The 22,860-nt window shown below is 34.8% G+C and overlaps 1 protein-coding gene across 1 annotated transcript in view; it reads right to left on the bottom strand.

The window, feature by feature from the left end:
- Positions 1–22,860, bottom strand: part of LOC140158579 (uncharacterized) — a 65,895-nt gene that overhangs the window by 38,039 nt on the left and 4,996 nt on the right. Inside the window, exons 3-14 of the mRNA XM_072181720.1 lie at positions 21,133–21,351; positions 19,557–19,667; positions 18,427–18,626; positions 17,772–17,871; positions 15,878–16,075; positions 14,308–14,415; positions 13,997–14,031; positions 12,033–12,099; positions 3,095–3,280; positions 2,449–2,630; positions 829–1,009; positions 159–335 (exon numbers count right to left, since the gene is read on the bottom strand). Coding sequence (XP_072037821.1) covers positions 159–335; positions 829–1,009; positions 2,449–2,630; positions 3,095–3,280; positions 12,033–12,099; positions 13,997–14,031; positions 14,308–14,415; positions 15,878–16,075; positions 17,772–17,871; positions 18,427–18,626; positions 19,557–19,667; positions 21,133–21,351 — 1,764 coding nt within the window. The remainder of the gene's footprint in view (positions 1–158; positions 336–828; positions 1,010–2,448; positions 2,631–3,094; positions 3,281–12,032; positions 12,100–13,996; positions 14,032–14,307; positions 14,416–15,877; positions 16,076–17,771; positions 17,872–18,426; positions 18,627–19,556; positions 19,668–21,132; positions 21,352–22,860) is intronic.

Raw genomic sequence — 22,860 nt, 5'->3', positions numbered from 1 at the left:
CATGAATTTAGCTTAATACTGGAATAAAACTCCAGTTTGAATACAGATACAAACGCATACAAACGTGCACTTCTTAATGAAGAATATCCACCTGTACAGCCAATTAAAACTTGATCAATTCCACCAGTTGTCACCCCATACACCAAACATTTACTAACCTCTGCATGTTTTGCCATCAGCTTGTAGTTCATTACCAGCATAGCAGCTACATTCATACCCGCCCACACACACAGTTATATCTCCTTCTTGAATGCAGCTCTTCAGTGAGTTAGTACACAGTTGACTGCAGTACTCTTTATTTTCTATCTGATTTGTACTGGTACATTCATCCTTATCTGTACATCAAACGATAAAGTTCAGATTGCAAAAGGTCAAAAGGGTCAGAAACTAGCACAAATGTAGGCATTTATATAGCACCTTAGATCTGTTATTAAGTGGAGATCAAATCACTTTACATTGTTTCTGCTGCCACCAGGATGTATCACACCATTTGGCAGCCTACAATAATGGCACTGGTATAACTACCAGCTCTCCATTTCTGGTGGAGTGGACAAGTGACAAAAAGTGTCTTGCCCAAGTGGCTGCAACATATTTGCACTGAAAGGGTTCAAAGTCACAACCTTGTGGTAGCGAGTCAAAATGCCCTGACCTAACGTTGGGTAGTTATGTTGCAAAGGATCTGTGTAAAATGACTACTGGAAAATGGATGAATGGTTGACAAACAAAGGACAAAACTTAAACAATTTATGTAAAAGATGAGATTGATTTCTCATGAAGGGAGGGACTCAGGTGTACTATACCAAAGACAATCAATTCTGCCCTACTCACCGGCACATGTGATACCATCCCCTACCAAGCCATCAGGACAGCTACCACATACAGGTGCTATAGATGGAGGTGGCTCGTCAGTACATACCACCCCAGGGTAACATGGACTGGTGGAGCAGGAATCATAATCTTGGCTGCAGTCAACACCGGCATATCCTGGTGTGCAATCACAACTGGCTCTCTGCAAAATTCAATGATATGTTTATTGTTATTGTGAAATTTACTTGAGAAATAAAATATAGATGTGTGAATGTTTCATAAGAGGAGATTTAAATAAGAATATGACAGAACATGAATATGAATCCATAATGTGAGTCGCATCTTAAAATGCACTTTTACATTACATTTTTGACAGGGGAAAAAGCAAAACAAAACAAATATGTATAGATTGATCATCCTCAAACTTTAGCAACAATTAAAGCCATATTATTACATTTTCATACAAAATAGATTAGCATTTCTTTGTCATAAAATGTTAGTTCTTACTGTCAGATATATCCCCTTTCATTTTTGAGCCGAACAACTAAGGCAAAGCAAAGAAAATTGGAATTTACTACCATCCAGCGCCGATGTAGCCAATACGTATCACTCCTTCGATTGTGTTATGGTACGATCCTTTGTTGTGTAGAGCACCATCCCGCACGGCATGTACATACTGTGTGTTATGAACATTGTGTATGCGTTTGACTAATAATTCCATCGTAATAATAAAACGACGGTTCCTGCGTTTTATTCAAAATCTCGAATTTTGACAAAACTACAGCACCTGGAGTCTTGATTTTTGCAGGGTATATTGGTTCAATAAAGTACAATATAATCACGGAAAAAACTTATTTTGAAAAATATTGAGGGCGTCCTCCTCAGCAAATGTTATAATATGGCTTTAAGACATTTTGTGCATAGTACAAGTGAAAGATTTGTATAATTATCCTACCTGAAGCATTATGACATGATAGACAATATCAAATTACACTTTATGCCCTAGAGGTGGTTTAATTGAAAGTGGTCTCTATGCCCTGCCCTTGTCCAGGGGAGGCACCCAAATGTTGTGGCTTAAATTTATCTACATTTACTTTTTATGCATTCATTCAAATTTAAGGACAGCAATCATCAGATATTTTTGTGCTCAATATAGTGGCTACATATAGGCCTACATGCCACCCCAACCATAATCCTAACCAAACCCTAATCTTAACCCAGAAAACCTAGCCTAAACCCTAAGATCTAACTCAAATCATAACCTCTTAAGGGTGGCAGTAGTTACTCTAAAATCTTGCAATTGGCTATTCCAGTCAAAATTCATACACCTCAAAATGTGGCCCAATCTGATCTACTCAGACTCACTTAGCTGAGCTCTTTCAAGAAAGCTAACAAAGCCCCCCTCATTTGTGTGTGCTTATGTAATAGGGGTAACTGTCTCATCAGGGGTGTGAGTGACCTCTACTGAAAAAAGAGGAACTTTGTTCAAAAAAGAGGAAAAAAGAGGAAAAGCACCGAAATATGCTCAAAATGGGCTGAAAATGAAAGAAAAAGCTAAAATTTTGCCTCAAAGAAATTTCCAAAAAAGAGGAATTAAGCTTAAAAGAGGAGACTTCACACCCCTGTCTCATACAGACTTACAAAGAAGAGTCCATTGTTTGCTTCTGTTCCAACAACTGGATTATCAAAGTCACACTCTGCATTGTTCTCACATTGACATGAAGCAACTCTCATAGGGTACACAGACTCAGCTTTACCATCTGATAGAGTTAGTGTTAGGGTAAATGCTGCTGTGTCAGGTACAGTGAATACCAACTCACCAGCTGAAACAAATAAAATGGGCAAATATTCACAATGCTATCAAATATGTAGATAGTTAGAACAGTGTATTTAAAATTAGAGAAATGAGTTTCATGTGTAATTAATAAAACAATTACTGTTTAATGATTGCAGCTCTTCAATTGAAATGTTTAAACTCAAATTTCTAACATCTACAGAAATACATAACTTTGCATCCATTACTTTAAGCTGACTTTACTTCAGGAATGATCATCTTGGTTATAAACAGGTAATATACAAGACTGTGATCAAGTCTAAAGTCATAAAGGGTACGACCTGATGATACACATCACAATTTCACCCTTGCTGATGAAAGATGGAGAGCCCATCTGAAAATTCCTGAGTATGAATAATTTCTTGTGTTTGGATCGAAAGTTTTCTTCAACTTTAATCATTCAATATACTAATACCGATGAGGGTAATACAGTATTCAAAATGCGTCACTTACTTTCAGATACAGTTGTTCCAGCAAGCCCTTCAACACTAAAAGTGACGTCATCTCCATTCGCATCCTCAGCAGTAAGTTCAACATTATACTCTGTACCAACAAGGACAGCAAAGAGACCATCCTCCCTCCATTGGTAACCTACTGGTAAGGTCACGTCTCCTCCACTTATTGACGGAGCAACATTAGCTGAAATATAGGAATGTTGGTAAACAAATGAGAATACCATCCAAGGAATTCAACATTTTAGCCAAAGAAGACAAATTTAAAACATTGGTGAATGGACAATAAACTCTTTAAAAACAAATCCTAAAATAAACAAAAACCATGTTTAACATGAAAGATGAAATCAACCATAATTCTGTACACATGATGAAAAATAAAGATTTGAACAGAGAATTCCACCTGAAACTTGATAGTGTGTGAAAACAAAAAAGATCATGATTTTATTCTAACAAAATACAGTCTGGTCCAAGACAAAAATATGTTTGTAACAAATATCCGTCAAAATAAAGGGCATCAGATGTAGTTCAAGACAGTAAGGGGAAAAATTGTTTCCGTGCTGACTGCTGAGACAACTGACAACAAACCATCGATGCACCCAAGTTTGGTCAGAAAGAGCAAATTTCATAAAAGGGCTTGAACCATAAAATTGTTGACAGGTTTATGTAGAAAATGTATGAAATTATACAGAAATGGTGTTTTACAGTAGTCTACAGCAGATTTCCAGAAAACATGTAAATGCACTGCACAGATGAGCAATTATTTACTTGCATACACACATTTTTATTATTATTATTATGTTTTTGATTCCTTAGCTATATCACAATGCCTAATGAGTGTGAAAAATGCCTCTCCAGATTCTAAAATACACAAGAAAACATACTACACCTTAACATCACAGAATACAATGGGAAACCATAATCAATGGACATTTTGGATTTTTTGCTTTTCGAAACCAAGTGAAATTTAACTCACTACAATATTTAGGCCCCACGCGTCAGAGGACTTCATCGCGTGGGGCTAAATATTGTAGCGAAGTTAAATTTCACTTGGTTTCGAAAAGCAAACAATCCAAAATGTTTATTTATTGAACAAACCTGATGAATCTATTCAACATAATCAATGGCATTTTACCAGTCCACTATATAGTCACAAACATATTTTTGTCACCGGACCAGACTGATGGTATTTAGCAGAAGGTATTGTTTTTAGATTAATGCATCAACACAAAATGAAACTATAAAATCACAAAATTATAATCACAACATGCCATCATAATTAAGTATTGTTCTTACAATTCCTTGATAATGTTTCACAATAATGTGTCATAATGTGTTGATTCCAGGGCACTTACATGGGGGGGTACTTTTAAAGTTTAGTTTGAGTAGGAAGGTGTACTGAGAATATGAATAGTGGACCCATCACTATACCAATTTTTCCAAAAATTTTGTTAACAAATGTTCAGCTGAAGTTTTACAACTATTCCAAAACTTTCGGTTCATTTTAAACATTTTTGGCTACAATTGGGGCAAAATTGGCAGGCTATTTTCTGAAAAATTGTAAATTTTGAAAATATGACCCATCCATTTTCCAAAATTGGCCTAGAAAAAGAGATCAGTGGTATACCAAAAAGCTGAAAATGCAATCTGTTAGATCAGTCACTTTTTTGGTGGGGCTTATTAAGCCAAAATAAAAGATAAAATTTGAAATTTTCACATAAAAATTGAAAATCAAGTGTATCTCAAGTCAAAATCATAATAATCATGCAAGATTTAGATGGTCATAATTTAGACATTTGATGAAATTTAAATTATTAAGTTTGAAAAATGGGATGCTTAGAACTTGAAAATCTGTAGGGAAATAATGCTTATTAGGGTAGGGTGTTTATTAAGTTTATAACAGTATGTTATTACAGATAAATATCACATAAGCCAAAATTAGTTACATGTTCAAAGAATTGTGACTTGTGGTTTAACACAGATTATATTTCATATACATGGTTCTTCATCTTGATCATGATGTACATGCAATTCTTGCCATATATGTTAGGTTCATTAATGGTTTTTAAAACTTTTTTCTAATGAGCATCACACTCATATTTATGCTCTGCGTTTAGTGATGTCCACATCTCACTTATTTTGCATTTTCATGTATATAATTTGTATTATTATTATCTTATCAGTACTAATCATTATTATATTTGTATAATTATGTTTTGATGCAATGAGATGAAATAAAACTATGAACTATGAATTATACAGACTCGATAAACTTGCATTAAGTTGACAGAATGAACTATACAGACTCATGCGTTAAGAATCAAGTTGGTAAAAATTTAAACTGTGGGCATATTTGATGACTTTGTGTATTGTTTTACTGTAGGAATGAGCTGTTATTTTTATCCTTCAAAAATAATTTTGAATTCCATGTTTACAACATCTGTAGATGTTGACCATTATGTTGCAACCAGGCCAAAGCCATTTGATGAAATTGCACTCTTAACTCAGGACTTAGTTTGGGTGTTAGGTTGGGGGCGTTATTGAGTTCTCAGCAGACTATACTTGTCTCAAGTTGACGTGCTGACCTAATGCAACAGGGTGTATACACCAGTGTTGTAGTCAAGACCTCTATGTCCGAGACCGAGACCGAGACCAAGACCTGCCCATCCAATCGAGACCGTTACATCCAAAATCATGACTTGACCACCCCTTCCGAACACAGATTATATTTCATATACATGGTTCTTCATCTTGATCATGATGTACATGCAATTTGGTTTGGGTATATATGTTAGGTTCATTAATGTTTTTTAAAAACTTTTCATTGTACCAACATCACACTCAATTTGGACCAGTTTAGTGATGTCATCATCTCAATTTTTGCATTTTCATTTATAAATTTGTATTATTATTATCTTATCAAGTTAATCATTTTACCATATTTGTAAAATTAGTGTTTTTGTGTTGAAAAGAAGATGCACACTACAGGGCAACTATTTGTTCATCTATAAATATGCTTTTGTGGAGAATATTCCCTTGCAAAAAGTTAGTGGATCCTGAACTATACAGACTCAATGTTTAATCATGAATCAAGTTGGTAAAACATTTAAACATGCATCATTTGATGATTCTTTATAACTTTTTTAACTTTATAGGAATGATTTCTGTTATTTTATCTTAAAAATTTTTCAATTCATTCAAATTTAGGGTAAGGAATCTGTAATGAACAACCATTCATATCTTTTTTCTTCAGGCCAAAGGTCCACAAAAATGAAATTGACTTTAACTCAGGACTTAGTTTTGAGTTCGAGACCAAGACCTTGATTGATCTCAGCAGACACTAAAACTTGTCTCAGATGTTGAGACGAGACCTGGTCTGACCTAATGCAACACTGGTGTATACACACACGTATAAATACAATTTGCTTGTACACTGACGCAAACGTGTCAGTGCATTTATTTGAATCTGCCACTTTATAGAGACATGACACACTGTAGGCTGGATCAGATGCAGTCACATACAATGGCAATAGGAAACTAAGCCATACTCCTGCACAATAATCCAAATCTTAGATTAATGTGGAAAGGAGATCATCCATGGCATTACAAGCATGGTGATCTGCAAGTCTAAAGTCATTCTTATAGTGTCACATTAATGTGGACCAGCATAACATCAAAGTTATAAATTTGAGTTCAGGACTGTTCTAGGTCTATCCTGCCAAAATATACTTATTACGATGAGAGACATGAGTGAGACAGAGGTTTGACCAATTCAAATACTGGTGTTCCATATAACTTGTCTTATACAGTCTTTATTGATTGACAGATATGAGTATGATGTAATTACCACCAACCTACTGAAATAACATGTATTGATATAATACGCCAAACCTAACAATGAATTCAAGTTACAGATCAACTCAAATAATCGGGGTGTTTGCTAGCCACCTGTCCACCCATCATTTTGGACAGGCTGTTTGCTCTTCTTACAGGCAAAATTAATGGCTGTGACAACTGACATATGAATTTTAAAATTTTTAAAAACATAACCATACTAATTAATTGAATTCTATAAAAAATATCTATTTGAACTGACTGAACCCCCAGAAGGGGCAAAGGTCTGGTTTATGTTTTCAGGGTCAAATTTTGGACAGGCAGGTTTGATTGAAAATGATGGACACTTGTCAAATAATAGCCAAGTCCCTGCACATAATCCCTTGCGTTTCCATTTCTGAACAATAGACTAACAGAAAGACCCACAGTATGACTAAGTGGCATGATACAACATGACATGACAGGATACATATAGCTCATACAAAGATTCTTGTCATTTGATTGGCTGATTACTTTTGATTAGTTTTTAGTGTCAGCTACAAAAAGATTATTGCACTCTGTGTTACAGGTGTGGGTATTGCTTCTAAAATAAATAGGACTAATTTTGGTTTTGTTATCATGGTGATAAAACTAATTCATAACCTCATGAATATACTGCGATGCGTGTGATCCAATCATATTTTATTATTTGTAAAAACGCGAATGCAAATCGAGGTCATTAATATCTCACAAGTGACCGCAAAATGCGTAATTATTCGAAAGTAAATATTAGTAACCTCTGCGAGCGCCGTAAAGTGCGTTGAACAAACTGCGCGTGCGCTGGCTGCCGTATTTGGATTGCACACTACCATATTTGCACAGATTGTGATACGCATTTTTGTTATTGGTCGGCCTGTTTTAGTCTGATAGATCTTTGGAAAGGGAAGATGTCAAAATTGTTTATTTTTACAAACTTTTGAGGTAAAATTTGTGTTATTTTGTTAAGTGAAGAGATGAAAGTGATGATTATGAATGAGGTTAATCGGTAATATATTGGGCATTGTGAAAAATCTAAACATTTTGCATTGGACCTTGGAATATCACCCGGGGCTATGCCCCTTGGGATATTCCCCAGTTCCAAAGGCAAAATGTTTAGATTTTTCACAATACCCTTCAAATAACCAATGCGCAGTTATTAACCTCTAAATGGAAGATGAGGAATTTATTTGTATTTGTATAAAACAAATATGTGACATGATCAAGGGGAATGAGTTGGATGTCGCTAATATTGTTTCTGAGATATTGGCAAAAACAGTGTTCAAATACTTTTGTTTTATATTGTTTTCAGCCATTGATAAATTGCTCATAACTCGGTAACCAGATTTCCGATCTTGATGCGGTTTGCATCAAAATGTAGCATTTGTAAATTGTGAATAATCTCAATCATCTGGGAATCATACAATAAGAGAATAAATTTAATCTATTCAACCAGATTAACGTACCTAAGTTTGTAAACATTTGTAAACATTTGTAGCATTTGTAAACTGCCAGAAAATGATGTAAAAAAACTTCAAATTGAAAATTGCCGACATGTGACTCATTCCCCTTGATCATGTCACATATTGTTTGTATAAAACAAATATTGAATGTTTTATTCGTTCAATTGAAAGAATATTTGAATTCGGTAAAATATGAACTGTTCTATTCAAAGTTTCATTGAATGGAACAGTCCATATTTCACCTCATGAAAATAATCTTACCAATGTACTCATAAACAATCAATATTTTGTATACTGTTGCAGGGTGCCACATGAAGTGAAATGATATGGTACTCTGAAGATGTCTCCAATGATGGGGAAACACAATCCATATACATAGTACAAAGTATCATGGCATAAAAACAACGAAACAAACACGTCATGCATTGGCAATAGTCAGTGAAACATACAACTATTTAGCCATTGAAGATAATCTGTTGGTTTTACCACTGAAGAACCATTGAGAACTGGAGGAACATTTGCTGAAAATAACAAACAGGTAAATATAGATTTTCTTTTGTTGACTATTTAAAACAGAGAAATAAATAAGTCATTGTACACTAAATTATTACCGTAACCACCCGGGTATAAGCCCACCTTCAGGTATAAGCCCACCACCTATTTTTCAAAACAATCTGGGAACAAGGGTGCACTCGGCTATAAGCCCAGTACTAAATTTTGAAGTTCTTTTAAATCAATACTTTTGATAATTTAAGAACAAATAAAAAAAAAAATCAGCTGATTAACATTCCATCCCCTGCATTTAGAATGTTAAAAATTTTGACAAATAGGAGATAGGATATTACTGGTCATTTCATTGTATGGGGATGATTTTTATTTCTAAATTCAATACTAGCGATGAACAGCCCAATTGACCCATTTTAAAGTTTGCCATCTAAAGGTCATGCACTGGGGTCAATTAGCAGGTCAATCCAAAGCATTTGTAGCCCAACTGGTAATATTGTAGTTTTTTTTCACTGCAACTTTTGATAATTTGAGGTCACATAGAAATCAATGGTTAAGAAAAATTGGGTGACAGTTCGACATTGGCTCCTGTGACTTTCAGTAGTTTAATGTTCCATACAAACCAATGGTTAAGAGAAAAACTGGGTGACATTTTGATTATTGGACCCACGATTTAGTCTGAAATTGTTTGTTTTGGCAACCCGCCAGGGTCTGCCTATATTATATTGAGCTTGCTTTATTTGCAGTGTTTTAGAAACTATTCTTTCTTGTATTGCTTTTACAAGACTTAATACTTTTTTAAACCCCTTTAGTGTTTATCAAAATATTTTGAGTACTACTCGAATTCCAAATGTGATCTTTAACTCCAAATTGGTCTGCCACAGATAGATCAAACTATACTTTATCCGTATGACCAGAGAATACTTCAGTGACAAATCAAATCAAATCAAATCATATTTATTTCCATGTCATATTACAAACATAAACATTATACATGTAAGTCAGTACATTGGTTAAATTATATTATATTAATGAAGAATGAGACAAAAACAAGTACAAGTTATTCTGTTATTGATGACATGGAGGAGCCGTTCGAAAGGCCAAAAGGCCAGCAGTCTTCGACCCCATTACTTACGGAGTGAGCTACGTTACGTTACGTTACATTACCTTACATTACATTATAAATTAATTCTGCAGCAAAAGGAAAAAAGATAATACCTTAAGGGATCTAAATGAACTCGCCTCTGTTTATTAAATAGCGGGGAAGGTCAGTTTTGTATTGAGAGCACCTCAGATTAATCCATTTGAATCCATGTCTTTCTGATATCATAAATTTTCCCAATTTTTGAAAATCACAATATAATACAAATTTCATGACAAATTATAAAAATTTGATATTTTTCAAATTTTTGATATATAACAGTCCTCGAAGTAAATTATATAAATCTAATGATATATTCTTAAAGTGTATGTGGCAAAAATGGTTAATTGAAAATTTTGACATTTCATGATTGATTGGACCCAAAAAGACCTAATTTTTTTGGTGTTTTGAAAAAAAAAATCCATTCTTCAACCCGCGAAGGTCAAATTTTCAATTGATCTCTAGTTTTCATCCCACCTCATACTCTTTAAGTATAAATCATCAGCTTTATAAAGTTTACTTCAAGTACTGTTAAATATCAAAAATATAAATTTTTAATGATTTGCCATAAAATGTTTTAAATACTAATTTCAAAAAATCAAATGATATCAGAAAACATCCAAATTGGTCAGAATGCACAGATAATGTCAAAATAATACTGTATCCAAATACCAGAGAATACTTAAGCCTAATGACATTTCTGGCAACATTTGAGCAATTTTATCTCTCTGTATGACTTCTTTCTTGTGTCTTGTGCAATTGGGAATACCGCATACATTGGCATGTTTCACTGTGTACATGAATGTGGGACCACAATGCAATATGCAATGTACCAACGCATGGGTTTGCTAACTGTGCTAATTATTCACATTTACACTGAAAATGTTATCATTTTTATACACAGGTGCATGTAGAGGACATTGTTTGACATTGTATGTAAGTTTGGAGACATTCCACTTTCCACCAATAGGATTACCGCCCTTTAATTAACATGTCTAATGTAAGTCACTTTTTTATGTCCCATTCATTTTGTTTAAACTCATTTTGAAAAAAAAAAAGTGCCTTGTCTCAGTTCACTGGAAACCAAATGTTATTTTTATTAAATTCCTGACTTGTATTTTTTGGTTTTAGAGAAAGAAAACAAATTCTGAATACTTTCATTCTGATATCAAATAGATTTTTGAAATTCCCTGTTTGTATAACAGCATTTTAAAATCATTAAATCAATTTTTGATATTTAAAGATGACATATAATTTATTAATCTGAAGATCTTGATTCAGCAAATGCCTGGGTTTGTTTGAAAGCACCACCAATGAAAATTTTCCTTTGGCCAGAGCATCAATGGAAGTCTTGTCCCCAAAACACCAAAACAAATTAGGTCTTTTTTGGGAAAAAACAGATGCATATCTTCAATATGAAAACTTAGGGGTCAAAATTGTCAATTGCTGTGGAGATTTCCTTCATTAAAAATGCTTCAAGAATATGTCATTAGATTTATATAAAAAACAAGGACAAGAATATATCAAAAGAAATACAAATATCAAATTTTTGAAATTTGTCATAAACTTGTATTTAATTTGAGTGATTTTCAAATATCAGAAAGACATCTTGAAATTTGTTTTAGAATCAACCATGAATGATCCTAGGTCCAGGGACACTCATGTCCCAAAAAAAAACTGTAAAAAAAAAAATAACGCCATTTTAGATCCCTTAACCCAGCATTCTAAACTATAATAGATTAGGCAAAAAAAAAGGTTTGTCTCAAAGCTCACTAGTGGTTTGAGAACAAATTCAAAAATGCATTTTTTTTTTAAGATTCCTGACTTGGTATTTTTGGGTCCATGGTGTTTTGAGAAAAATAAAAAAATTCTGCATTTCTTTTTTTTTTTGGGGGGCTTAGATATAAATGCACTGTTTGTATAACAGCATCAAAACCAAATATCAAAAGGCATAAATAAAGATGACATATAATTATACTCACCCAAAGCATCAGCTGATTCAGCAAATGCCTGCCCGGTTTGTTTGGTAGCACCACCAATAACGCTTTCCTGTGGCTTAGAGCATCAAACTGACAAGTCTTGTCAGCGTCATCTCCTGCACCACAAGTATTATCAACCGCCTCCAGCTCAGATTCACTTGCTTCAGCTAGCAAATGTTCCAAGAACTTAGGGGTAAAATTGTCACCTGCTGTGGAGATAGTGGACCAACCTTCATTAAAAATGCTATCAGCAGATCCGGTCTCCCCTGGGTGTGCAAAAACAAGGTAGCAAGAAAATAATGATAAACAGAAATACAAATTGATCAGTTTCTTGAAATGATTAAGGCAATAGAACTAAATTAATTTGAGTGATCATCAAATACAAAACATCTTGAAATTTGTTTTAGATCAACCATGAATGATCCTAGCATTTAGGTATAGGTCCAGGGACACTCCAAAACCAAAAAAATAAAACTTAAAAAAACCAAAAAACCTATACTTGGACGAATACGGCAGCATTGACGGCAACTCTTATAATTGAACAAATTTAGTTCTGGTGCCTATTAAAGGACAATTAAGTTCAATAAATGTAATCATTTAAGATTCAATAAGATTGGACTAAACTTGCTGGGTCCACCATCATGTTCCTAATTTAGTCACAGCCATTATTCCCCTGATTTTTTTTTTGGGGGGGGGGAAGGGAAGGGATGGTACAAAATATTTAAACTAAATTCCATAACAAAGAAAAAACACAGCAGTAGTGGACTGTACAAGTTCTATATAAGCACTATTGATTTGCGCCATGCATTTCCAATATGATGCACTGCCAGTGGTTGGTCTAGCCAGAGGAATAATGGTGTTTCAATCTTACAGCTTTTTTGAGCCAGGTTAACAATTCTTGTTTATTTTCTAAAATAATCACCCCAAAGTGTTATATACTGCGCCAATAAAGTATCCTTACACTTGGAAAAATAATCACAATTACAAAACTGAACACATGGTGTATAATATCTGTTATAGTGATATTAGTCATGCGCTATCCCATGAAGCAACGGCTTGCATCGCTTGTTACTCAATATTGGGGTAAATTTGTTTTTTTTAATAGATGCACTATCTAATCCTGCACATTATGACACCACATGACATTGAATCCAATGTGACCTCAAGAAGTAAAATTACAAGCAATTGAATAGACAAAGGTCCAGTTTTGCTAAAAGTGACAAACTTGCCTATTACTCTCAATCCGATAGCAAGCGTTTACTGATTTTACTATTGACGGCATCACAGATGTACCAGATAAAGATTTAATTATTAATTCAATACTCAATGATTGTGTATTGAATATCACTGTTAATGTGACAATTCTGAGGTTTTCTGTATAGCATCACAATAAATAATGGATAGAACCCCCACCTCGGACACCGTAGTTTTACATCGGGGACACCGCAGTAATGGCGTAAGTCGGATAGGTGTATACAAGGCGAAAAAAGATTCCAACAAGCACAACAAAGAGACAACACAGTTTCTTCAATGAAGCATTATTTAAAGCAGTTTTTATTTCAGTTTTTACTTCTCAGTACTTTTCAGAACTTTCATTTTATTTGTCAGTTCTTTTGTTTCAGTTTGTTTTTGTTCCTTTTGTTTTAAATGAAAGCCAAATGCATAAATTAGCCATTCATCACTCTCAAACCAGATGTCTAGTCTGTGGAGTTTTGAATAGGCCAGTTTGTCACTTTTAAAACTGGACCCTCGCTGAATCAAATGCTTGTAATTTGCAAAAAGTCACATTGATTCAATTGGTGTCTATCAGCAGGATATTAAAAAAAAACAAATTTACTAATATTGTTCAGTTTGGGAATTGTGATTATTTTCCCAAGTGTACGGATACTTTATTGGCACAGTATAGGAAACCTGTATTACAATACATATACTCCTGTCCACAAGTAAATGTCAGCTATATCACATACATAAACTTGCATGTGGAAATGAGAGTACACAACCCCTGGAATAGCACAAGATAAGATACAGAGGTCTATAGTTTGATCAGCTCGTAATCGGCAGGCCCTATAACATCACAGATTAATATCAATATATTTTATTTCGAGAATTGTCTTGCAAGAAGTATCACGATTTATCAATTTAAGCCCCATACTTTATTCACTTTATGTGGGTCTACTTTTCGGCATAGTGGTAAACAATTCCCGCCGATTACAAGCTGATAAAACTATACTTGTCTTCTCATATATTTGCATATTATGATTTGAATATTGATACTTACAAATGCCTGTAATGTGGTTATATCTGGCTTCATCAGTATCTGGTTGTGGGTCCACAGGATTTCCATCCCTATCATTAAACTCATTGTTTGCATTCCCATCATTATTGCCTGTAATTAGGTTAAGTTGTAACAGTGGATATAATATTTTGTCAGAAGTAAGGATCTACATGTATCATTAAGATTGACTGTCATGTCAATAAACTCATATTTTGTATATATACAAGATGGTCCAATGACATTGCATGCTGTTTTCACATAGATTATATAATCCTTGTATAAATAGGCCAAGAAAAAAAATTGTTATTTTGTCTACACAACTTGCCCAAGAATGATGGCCAGTCAGTCAGAGATGAGAGACCATTATCAAAACCTGCATAATGATTACGATAGAGACTGTTGCACAAATTCCAATTTGTACTCATTTGAAATTTTTTCACCAGCTTGTGATCAAGATACCTACCAGTTTTATTATTTTTTAATTTTATTTTATTCATCTGGCAATTAACCACAAAATTGAAACAAAACAACAAATTAAGGTCTGCTCAGCTGCCAGGGAACACTGACAGCACAAAAGAGCACTGTTACCACAAGGCCCAGCGCTCCCAACTCAGCAGACCTCACACATACAAAGCATATAAAAAAATACAAAATACAGAATATTTTGTAATACTGTGGGCCAAATTGAACTTGAACCTTAAAAATGAGTGAACTACATAGGTTCCAATTGCCGATGTGCACTTTACATCACAACTTTTATTACATTTAACAATAATTTCTCCATCTAAAAGCCACAGCAGTAATCATAGCTTGCCTTGATTTCAGCACTATGGCCAGGGGTTGACCCTGGGGGAGAGGCTACCCAGTACAAATAACCATACAGTAATGTGCCCCTTTGTAGGTCTATTTGGGTATATAGATGGGTCATTTTCAACATTTTCTCACATTTTTTTACACAAAAATGGTGTAAATATGCTTTAAATTTGGGGTTTAGGTACACAAATGGGTCCTATTTTCTAGGTATAGCAACGGGTACACTAACCTACCCAAATCAAACATCCGGGTACTCACACAGGTATTTCTATAGTACACATCTCAAAAAATTAACTAACCCCCCTTAAATAATGACCATTATTCAAAAAGGGGGTGATTGAATTACAAATCTGTAAAATGCATTGGAAGCAGAATTTATTTCTGCACATTTTGACACCTCATTTGTACCAATTGACTAAATATTGACGTCACAGCGTACATTTAAATCAATGTAGCCCAAGATTTGAAAGTTACAATAAATTCTATTGATTTTGCATTCAGTGTAATGGAAGGAAATCTGTGTAATGATATCGTGTTTTTGTTTTGTTTTGTATGTTAGTGCAAGTTTCAAATCTGGACCTCACTACGTTAAATTGACTGGTGTTTTATTGTTTTCTAGGCTATATCAAATGAGGTGTCAAAATGCGTAGCTGCTTCCTTTTAAATTTGTAAATAATGGTCATTATACAAGGGGTTTAGTTACTTCTTCGAGATGTTTATTATAATTGTTACAATGCATTGTTTCTATGGAAATACTTACCCATACACCCTCTTATAGAAAATCCTGAACCTGATTTAGGCACAATGAAAGAAACATCACCAAAATATGCCACATCAGTGCTATCAATGGTAGCCGTGGTAAGATCCACGATCATGGTAACACCTTTGCAGTTAGAAGCCGTTTTATTTTCATGTGTGACTTCCACCCTGAACCCATCATCACTGGTAAACTCGGACTCTGCATAAAAAAACACCCAAATTGTGCAAACTAAAAGGTGTTTCAATAATTGTTCATACATACATGTTATCTCACCGCACACATGGTTGGTTTCAGTACATAAAATTAAATATAATCACCGAATGTTGGGGAATGTATGAACAAGGTTCATTAAAAGAATTGAGGGCATGATAACTAAACAAACCTTTTAATTCACAGAGGAAAGCAGTTTTCAACTTTGGCACTTCTTATACTTTTGAATTGTTTTTATGGTAGATATTGATGCTTTTTTTCAAACTTTGAAGCACTGAAACTATTGCGTTGAACGATACACATTACAAATTATATACTGTGTGTTGAAAGATACACATTACACAGTCATACTTATTGTTTTGAAAGATAAAGAGTACAAACAGAGGAAGAGGCTTACGCATCATACACTGGAACATGGAAACATTCACACATTACAAAGTAGCGCACAAGATCAAATGAATGATGCTTAACCGTTACTCTTAATGTACCAATATACAGGGGAAAGAAGAATTAGGCATCGCACCCTAGCACATTTACACATGAATTTACAAATGGAAACATAACATGCATAGGCAGATATACCAGAGTAAAAACTCCGGACATACCTGCCTGTGCGGGGACTTGAACCCCAGACCTCTCGCTTGTCGGGCGAGCGCTCTACCACTGAGCTACACAGACTGTCAAGTCTGGTACATTAATCACCCTCCTTCCCCCAGCAACTGCCCAACAAAAACATTTTACAGAAAATGTTTTCTTGTTGGGTTATTGAAATGGCATATAACATTTTATTAATATTCAAAAAACTTGATTCAAAACATTCTAATATGTTATTTAAGAGTTGTCAAAATTTTCCAACATTTAAGGGCTGGGGTATGAGCGTTTGGACAGTATTTATTTTGGGACATCAGAGCACATCAGACATATCGAATTGCATTCTGAATACTGAAGAATGTCATTCTGATATCAAATAATTTTGATTTTTGAAATTAGCAATTTAATACACATTTTATGGCAAATCATTAAAATTGATATTTTTGATATTTAACAGTACTTGAAGTAAACTTTATAAATCTGATGATTTATACTTAAAGTGTATGTAGGTGGGATGAAAAGCCGACGATCAATTGAAAATTTTGACCTTTCAGTATTGAAGATATGGATTTTTCCCCAAAACACAAAAAAAAATTAGGTCTTTTGGGGAAAAAAAATCCATATCTTCAATATGAAAGGTCAAAATTTTCAATTGATCGTCGGCTTTTCCTCCCAGCTACATACACTTTAAGAATATATCATTAGATTTATAAAATTTACTTCGAGGATTGTTATATATCAAAAATTTGAAAAATATCAAATTTTTATAATTTGTCATAAAATTTGTATTATATTGTGATTTTCAAAAATGAAAATTATTTGATATCAGAAAGACATGCTTCAGATTCAGAATGCAATTCGATAGGTCCGAGGTGCTCTCATGTCCCACAAAAAATACTGTCGAAATGCAATAAACGCTCATTTTAGATCCCTTAATGTTATAAAAACATTTTGAATACAACCAAAATGTGTTGAGAACACATTTATAACATTTTAAAATGATTTTCTGTTGGCTGGGTGTATGATGAGCCATTACAATATCCAAAATAAGATTGATGTATTATTTTCACTGTGAATCTTGATATGGGCTTACCTCCATTCAATACGGCACTCTTATCTACAGATTTAGGAGTACCACTCTCATAGATAGTCATTGTGAAATCAGACTTGGCTGCATCAACTACAAATTCAGCCTATTGCATAGAAAATAAAATAAGTAAGTAAATAAGTAAAAATTACATTAAATTATAAACATACAAATTTATCACATCAGAAATAACATTTTGATTAACATATCAGCAGAAGCCACCAAGAGGCAAGGACTCAACCAGGAGACTAAGTGTTAGTAATCAAGGTTGTATGCATATAATTTTGAGAAGGCCAAGGAAGAAAAGTTTTCATTGTTGACCAGGATTCTAACATGGGACACCTGGGTATCCAGACCAGCACTCTTATTATCAACCTAGCTATCAAGGAAGCCAATGGAATTGATGCATTATACTTAGCATATATTCATCAACCTTCCACATGAATATCCCTAGACACTGAAATAGGCTCACTCCATAATTTTGGGCCTCTTGCCAGGCATTCAGAAAGAATGCATAATTAATTCAAGCAATGCTTTGAGAAAATTCATTGGAGTTGGCCAAATAATAATGCGCTGATCTAGCAACATTGCCACTAGCTCACATCCCTAGAGTATTCCACTGGAGCATACACACAAAAGTCCAGAACACAAGTATACTAACCACGTTATCATCACATTTGTGGGCAAATGCTGTGAAAACTGTTGCATACGAGTTGTCTATCACTGGTGCTGTGCGACCCTGTACTTCACTGATTTTATTCCCTCCATAGTAGACTTGTAGAATGATGTATTCACTCCAGCCATTGAATGTATATTCAAAACCATCCAAAGTTGTGAAATGTGGATCACCACGATTGTTGGCTGAAAGGAGAAATCATGATTGCATTAACTCCTTGAATAAAGCTCATCAGGACTGTTAGATATTCTATTGGTAAATTCCGTTTTCACAAGTCCTCTCGGTTTTAGACAATTCATCTTCTGATCGCAAGACTTCATCAGTAATGTGCTGATCTAGCAACATTCCCACTCTCATCCCCAGAGTGTTCTGTTCCTTGCAATACATGTCAATGATTGCATACATGATTTAAGTGTTGAAGGAACATATTTGCAAAATAATGTATACGATCAGCTCCTGCAAAGAACAGAGCACTCTGGGGATGAGAGAGGGAGTGTTGCTAGATCGCCGCATTAGTGACATAGTCTTCCGATCGGAAGATGAAATGTTTAACAGCCGTAAATATGCAATAATATTTACAATAGATTGGTCTTACAATAGTACTTGTTTGTATATGCATGTATCTGTAATTGATTTGCTCAAACTCCATAATGTTGTAATTTTGTCGGTGGATGTCGCCTAGATTAGCATAGCTTTCATCCAAAGCACTCTATATGCTTGTAGACAAGGTTTTACGGTAGTATGATTGAGTTAATAAGTTTTATATTGAAGCAAAACTTTCACTTTTGTAAGTCAAGTTGATTTAAAAACACAGGCTTTTTCTATTCTATAATAACGTTATTTGATATCAAATTCCTTGGGTCTTTTTTATTTTAATATTAAAGAGGGCATCCCCATTTGCCAGTTTGCCACAGAATAATTCATTGGGATATTTCAGTGGAAATCATTACACCCCTTATGGAAGATATTACCTTAATCTCCCACACAGGGGGTATAGATTTCAAATGAAGTCACCCAATCAGGTTTAGGTTAACCCCATTTAAAATTCACACTCCCTGTGTGGGAGGTCATGTCAGGGGGTGTATGGATCTCAACTGGAATAGCCCATTGCTTACATATTGATGGTGCCACATAGCCATTAGTTCTTGATCTAGGTCTTCTGCTTTCATAGAGGTCACATAAGCTGGACTCTTCACAGCAATAATAAAGACCCTTTATATCACCAGCTGTATGGGAACAATAAGAGGCAACAAAGATGATGAGAAAAGGAAAGTCTTCTTCTTCTTCTTGCGTGTCAAACCTAGAAAATAGTAGATCTTGGGATAGGTGATAAGACATACATCAATTACTACAATTATGCATCTAAGCACCTGGATCTCCCACCCCTAAGAAAATGATCACTTGGTCCCCACAGTGCAAGGTCTACATTACTGTTTTCTGAGATTCAGGAAAGGTCTTGATCATTTGCCACTGAATGAAAGTACAATCACAAGCATATATCATATTATATACCTCATATATAGATTCCTGTCATCTGATTGGTTGAAAGTGCAGTCATTGAATTAACTATGCCCGCAAAATGAACTATGGACCGGTCCATGGAAATGAACTATGGACCGGTCACGTGCGTCACGATCAAACTACGCGTTTTTTCCAGCGTAAAATGATATTACGCACACGTTAATGTTTTCACGCTATAATTACGCAGAAATCGCAGATTGTAATCTGTGTGCCGCTCGCATTGAAACTATTAATTTCTTCCCAAAATCGATGCTTTTAACCAAACAGATGACAAGAATCTTAAGATTTGGTATATAAAACAAATATTGACTGCTTTTTATTCGAGGCATGGTTAAAATTATAGGCCCGCGGTGATCTCAAAACCATGACTATGCCCCTTGGCTACACCTCGGGGCATAGTCATGGTTTTGAGATCACCTTGGGCCTATAATTTTAACCATGCCCCTCATAGCAGTCAATATTTGTATACTATCGTGATAGCAAAATTGAGCCATCAAGTGAGTAAGGTTGCTGGCAGGAATGGGACTGTTTTCAGATTATGTTGTGTACCCCATTGTCAGTTGTCATTCACAACAGAGGGGTCAGATAACTAAAGCAACCATATTGTGGTCCAGGTATGGCCTCCAGTTAGTGAAACCAATTTTAGAATTTCTTAAAATTCCTAGGTTTGACACTTAAAAGTCATAATATCAGGTTTGCTGGTGAGCCTTCATTGAATTAAATGAAGATTGGCTCATGCAGCAATCGGAAGACTTGAGAAAAATAGAGACGGGTGCATTAAGATACGTAGCAACCATGTTCAAAAGTGAGATGGAAAGAGTTTGGCTGGTACTTGTTCTTATTCTACCAACTTGATGACCCCCTCTCATATATGTGAATGATGCAATTGTCTATGTAGCTCAAGGTGTCTGTGAGGAATGCTCTACAGGCAAATACATAGTGGAAAAGGTTGGCCATCTTGAACAGAATCCCCATCCCCATGCACCCTAAATATTTTTTGTTCTATTACAGCAATGCAACAATTTATTTTTAGGCCTCATAAGTATGCAGCTAGAATTTTTCTTTCCCAATCTCGGATGTACTAGAAGGTAATAAATTGTATTAAATACCAGGATTACAACTTCTTCTAGTGCCAATGTCCAAAAATAGTTTGAAATAGATTCTTCTTACCTAGCCAGTTGTCATATGAATCTTCATCATTGTGATACGAATTAGCACCACGCCCTCTGGGTGGGTACAGCTGGTAAAAACTACTAGCGTAAGTGTCTGTGAATCCTTCACGGAAAGCGCCACCATTATCATTATTGTATGTGCATGTCACTCCTATGGTGTAAGTAGTGTCATCAACAGTGAACTCTTGCCTTGTAAAATAACATTCATAATTCTCATCTGTGCAGTTAAAAGAAAGGTGAATATTTTAATTTGGATTATTACATAACTTTGGGTCTCTGCATAATTAATCTCCTCCCGTTACCAAAGTATTCACATTCTCACATAAAAGGTATGTGATTACCCAATCCAAGTATCACATGTATTCATGCGGTATACATATACCCTGCATGGCAACACATGTCATTGCTTGCATCTTGTGATATATAGCTACATGTATGTTAAATAATAATGCAGTTGATATCATGATACCTTTGTGCTTATAGCTACATGTATATATGTTAAACAAATGGTACAACAAATGCTGGTTTCATACTTTCCTGCCGCTTGCTGCTAATTTGGCAACAGTTTTGCTTCACAGCGCAGTTGCCCCCCAAAAAACCCCATAAATTTCTTTGAACCTACAAATCTCACCTAAAAAATTTTGCACAAATAAGTTGGCAAAACCTTCTCAAACATAAATATCATACTGACAAGGTTTGATATTAATGTAAATGTAGGTTGCCATAGTTTTCAGTGACTGTGACTGTAAAAATGTAAAATTTACCAAGATATATATCATATTTCAAATTTTAACATCATTTTCAAAATTGAAATTTAAGGCAGGAAAAATGTTCTACTTGTCTGAAATGATCAAGTCTGTAGCTTACTTTTCTAAGATGAAAAGTTGATAATACATTTTGTGTGACTCCTTTGCCAAGTGAACAATTTTATGGGTTCATAGTTGAAAGGTCCCTTAATTGAACGGTGAGGTCATCGGCTCCATTCTGCCTATATACTTTACTTGCATGAATAAAATTGTTCCCCTGAATAAAATTGTATCCCACCTACCGATTGAATTTTTTTTCTCCAGAATGTAAGCGGAAACAAACACTTATTTTTGCCCAACAATACTGTTCTTATAGGCCAATAATTCTGCTGGTAGTGCCCAGGATGGGGTTAAAACATAGCTTAGGATATTTAAAAATAAATTGTCTCACACACAATGGGCTATTCCAGTTGAAATCCATACTCCCCCTGTGGAAGATTTTGGAAATACCATCCACAGTGGGAGTAAGTTTTTCAAATATAATTGGTCAGAGTTGATCATTTTGAAACCCATACTCCCCCTGTATTATGGCTTTACTTATATCTTCCACAACTGGAGTGAGTATTTCAAATGGAAGTTACCCAATTGTCGATTCTATTAGAAACATATACTCCCTCTGTGGCAGACTTTAGCTAAATCTTCCACAGGGGTAGTGTGGATTTTAAATGGAATAGCCCAATTCAGTTAAGTTAAAGCCAAATTGTAACATTTCCATAAAAATAGATTTGTATTTTCTTTTCAACAAAATGTTAGATTTTACTGTCAGATATGTCCCCTTCTAATTTTGAGCCGAAAAACCGAGGTAAAGCAAAGAAAGTTGTGATTTCAAGCCAGCCCCAACGTCACCAATGGATGCCACATCATTGATCGTGATCGAGGTGGGTCCTGTTTATATGTTATGACCATCCTGTACTCCATGT

Source organism: Amphiura filiformis, chromosome 1 (genome assembly GCF_039555335.1).
Source record: "Amphiura filiformis chromosome 1, Afil_fr2py, whole genome shotgun sequence".
NCBI lineage: Eukaryota > Metazoa > Echinodermata > Ophiuroidea > Amphilepidida > Amphiuridae > Amphiura > Amphiura filiformis.
This window is presented reverse-complemented; position numbering and strand designations above follow the sequence as displayed.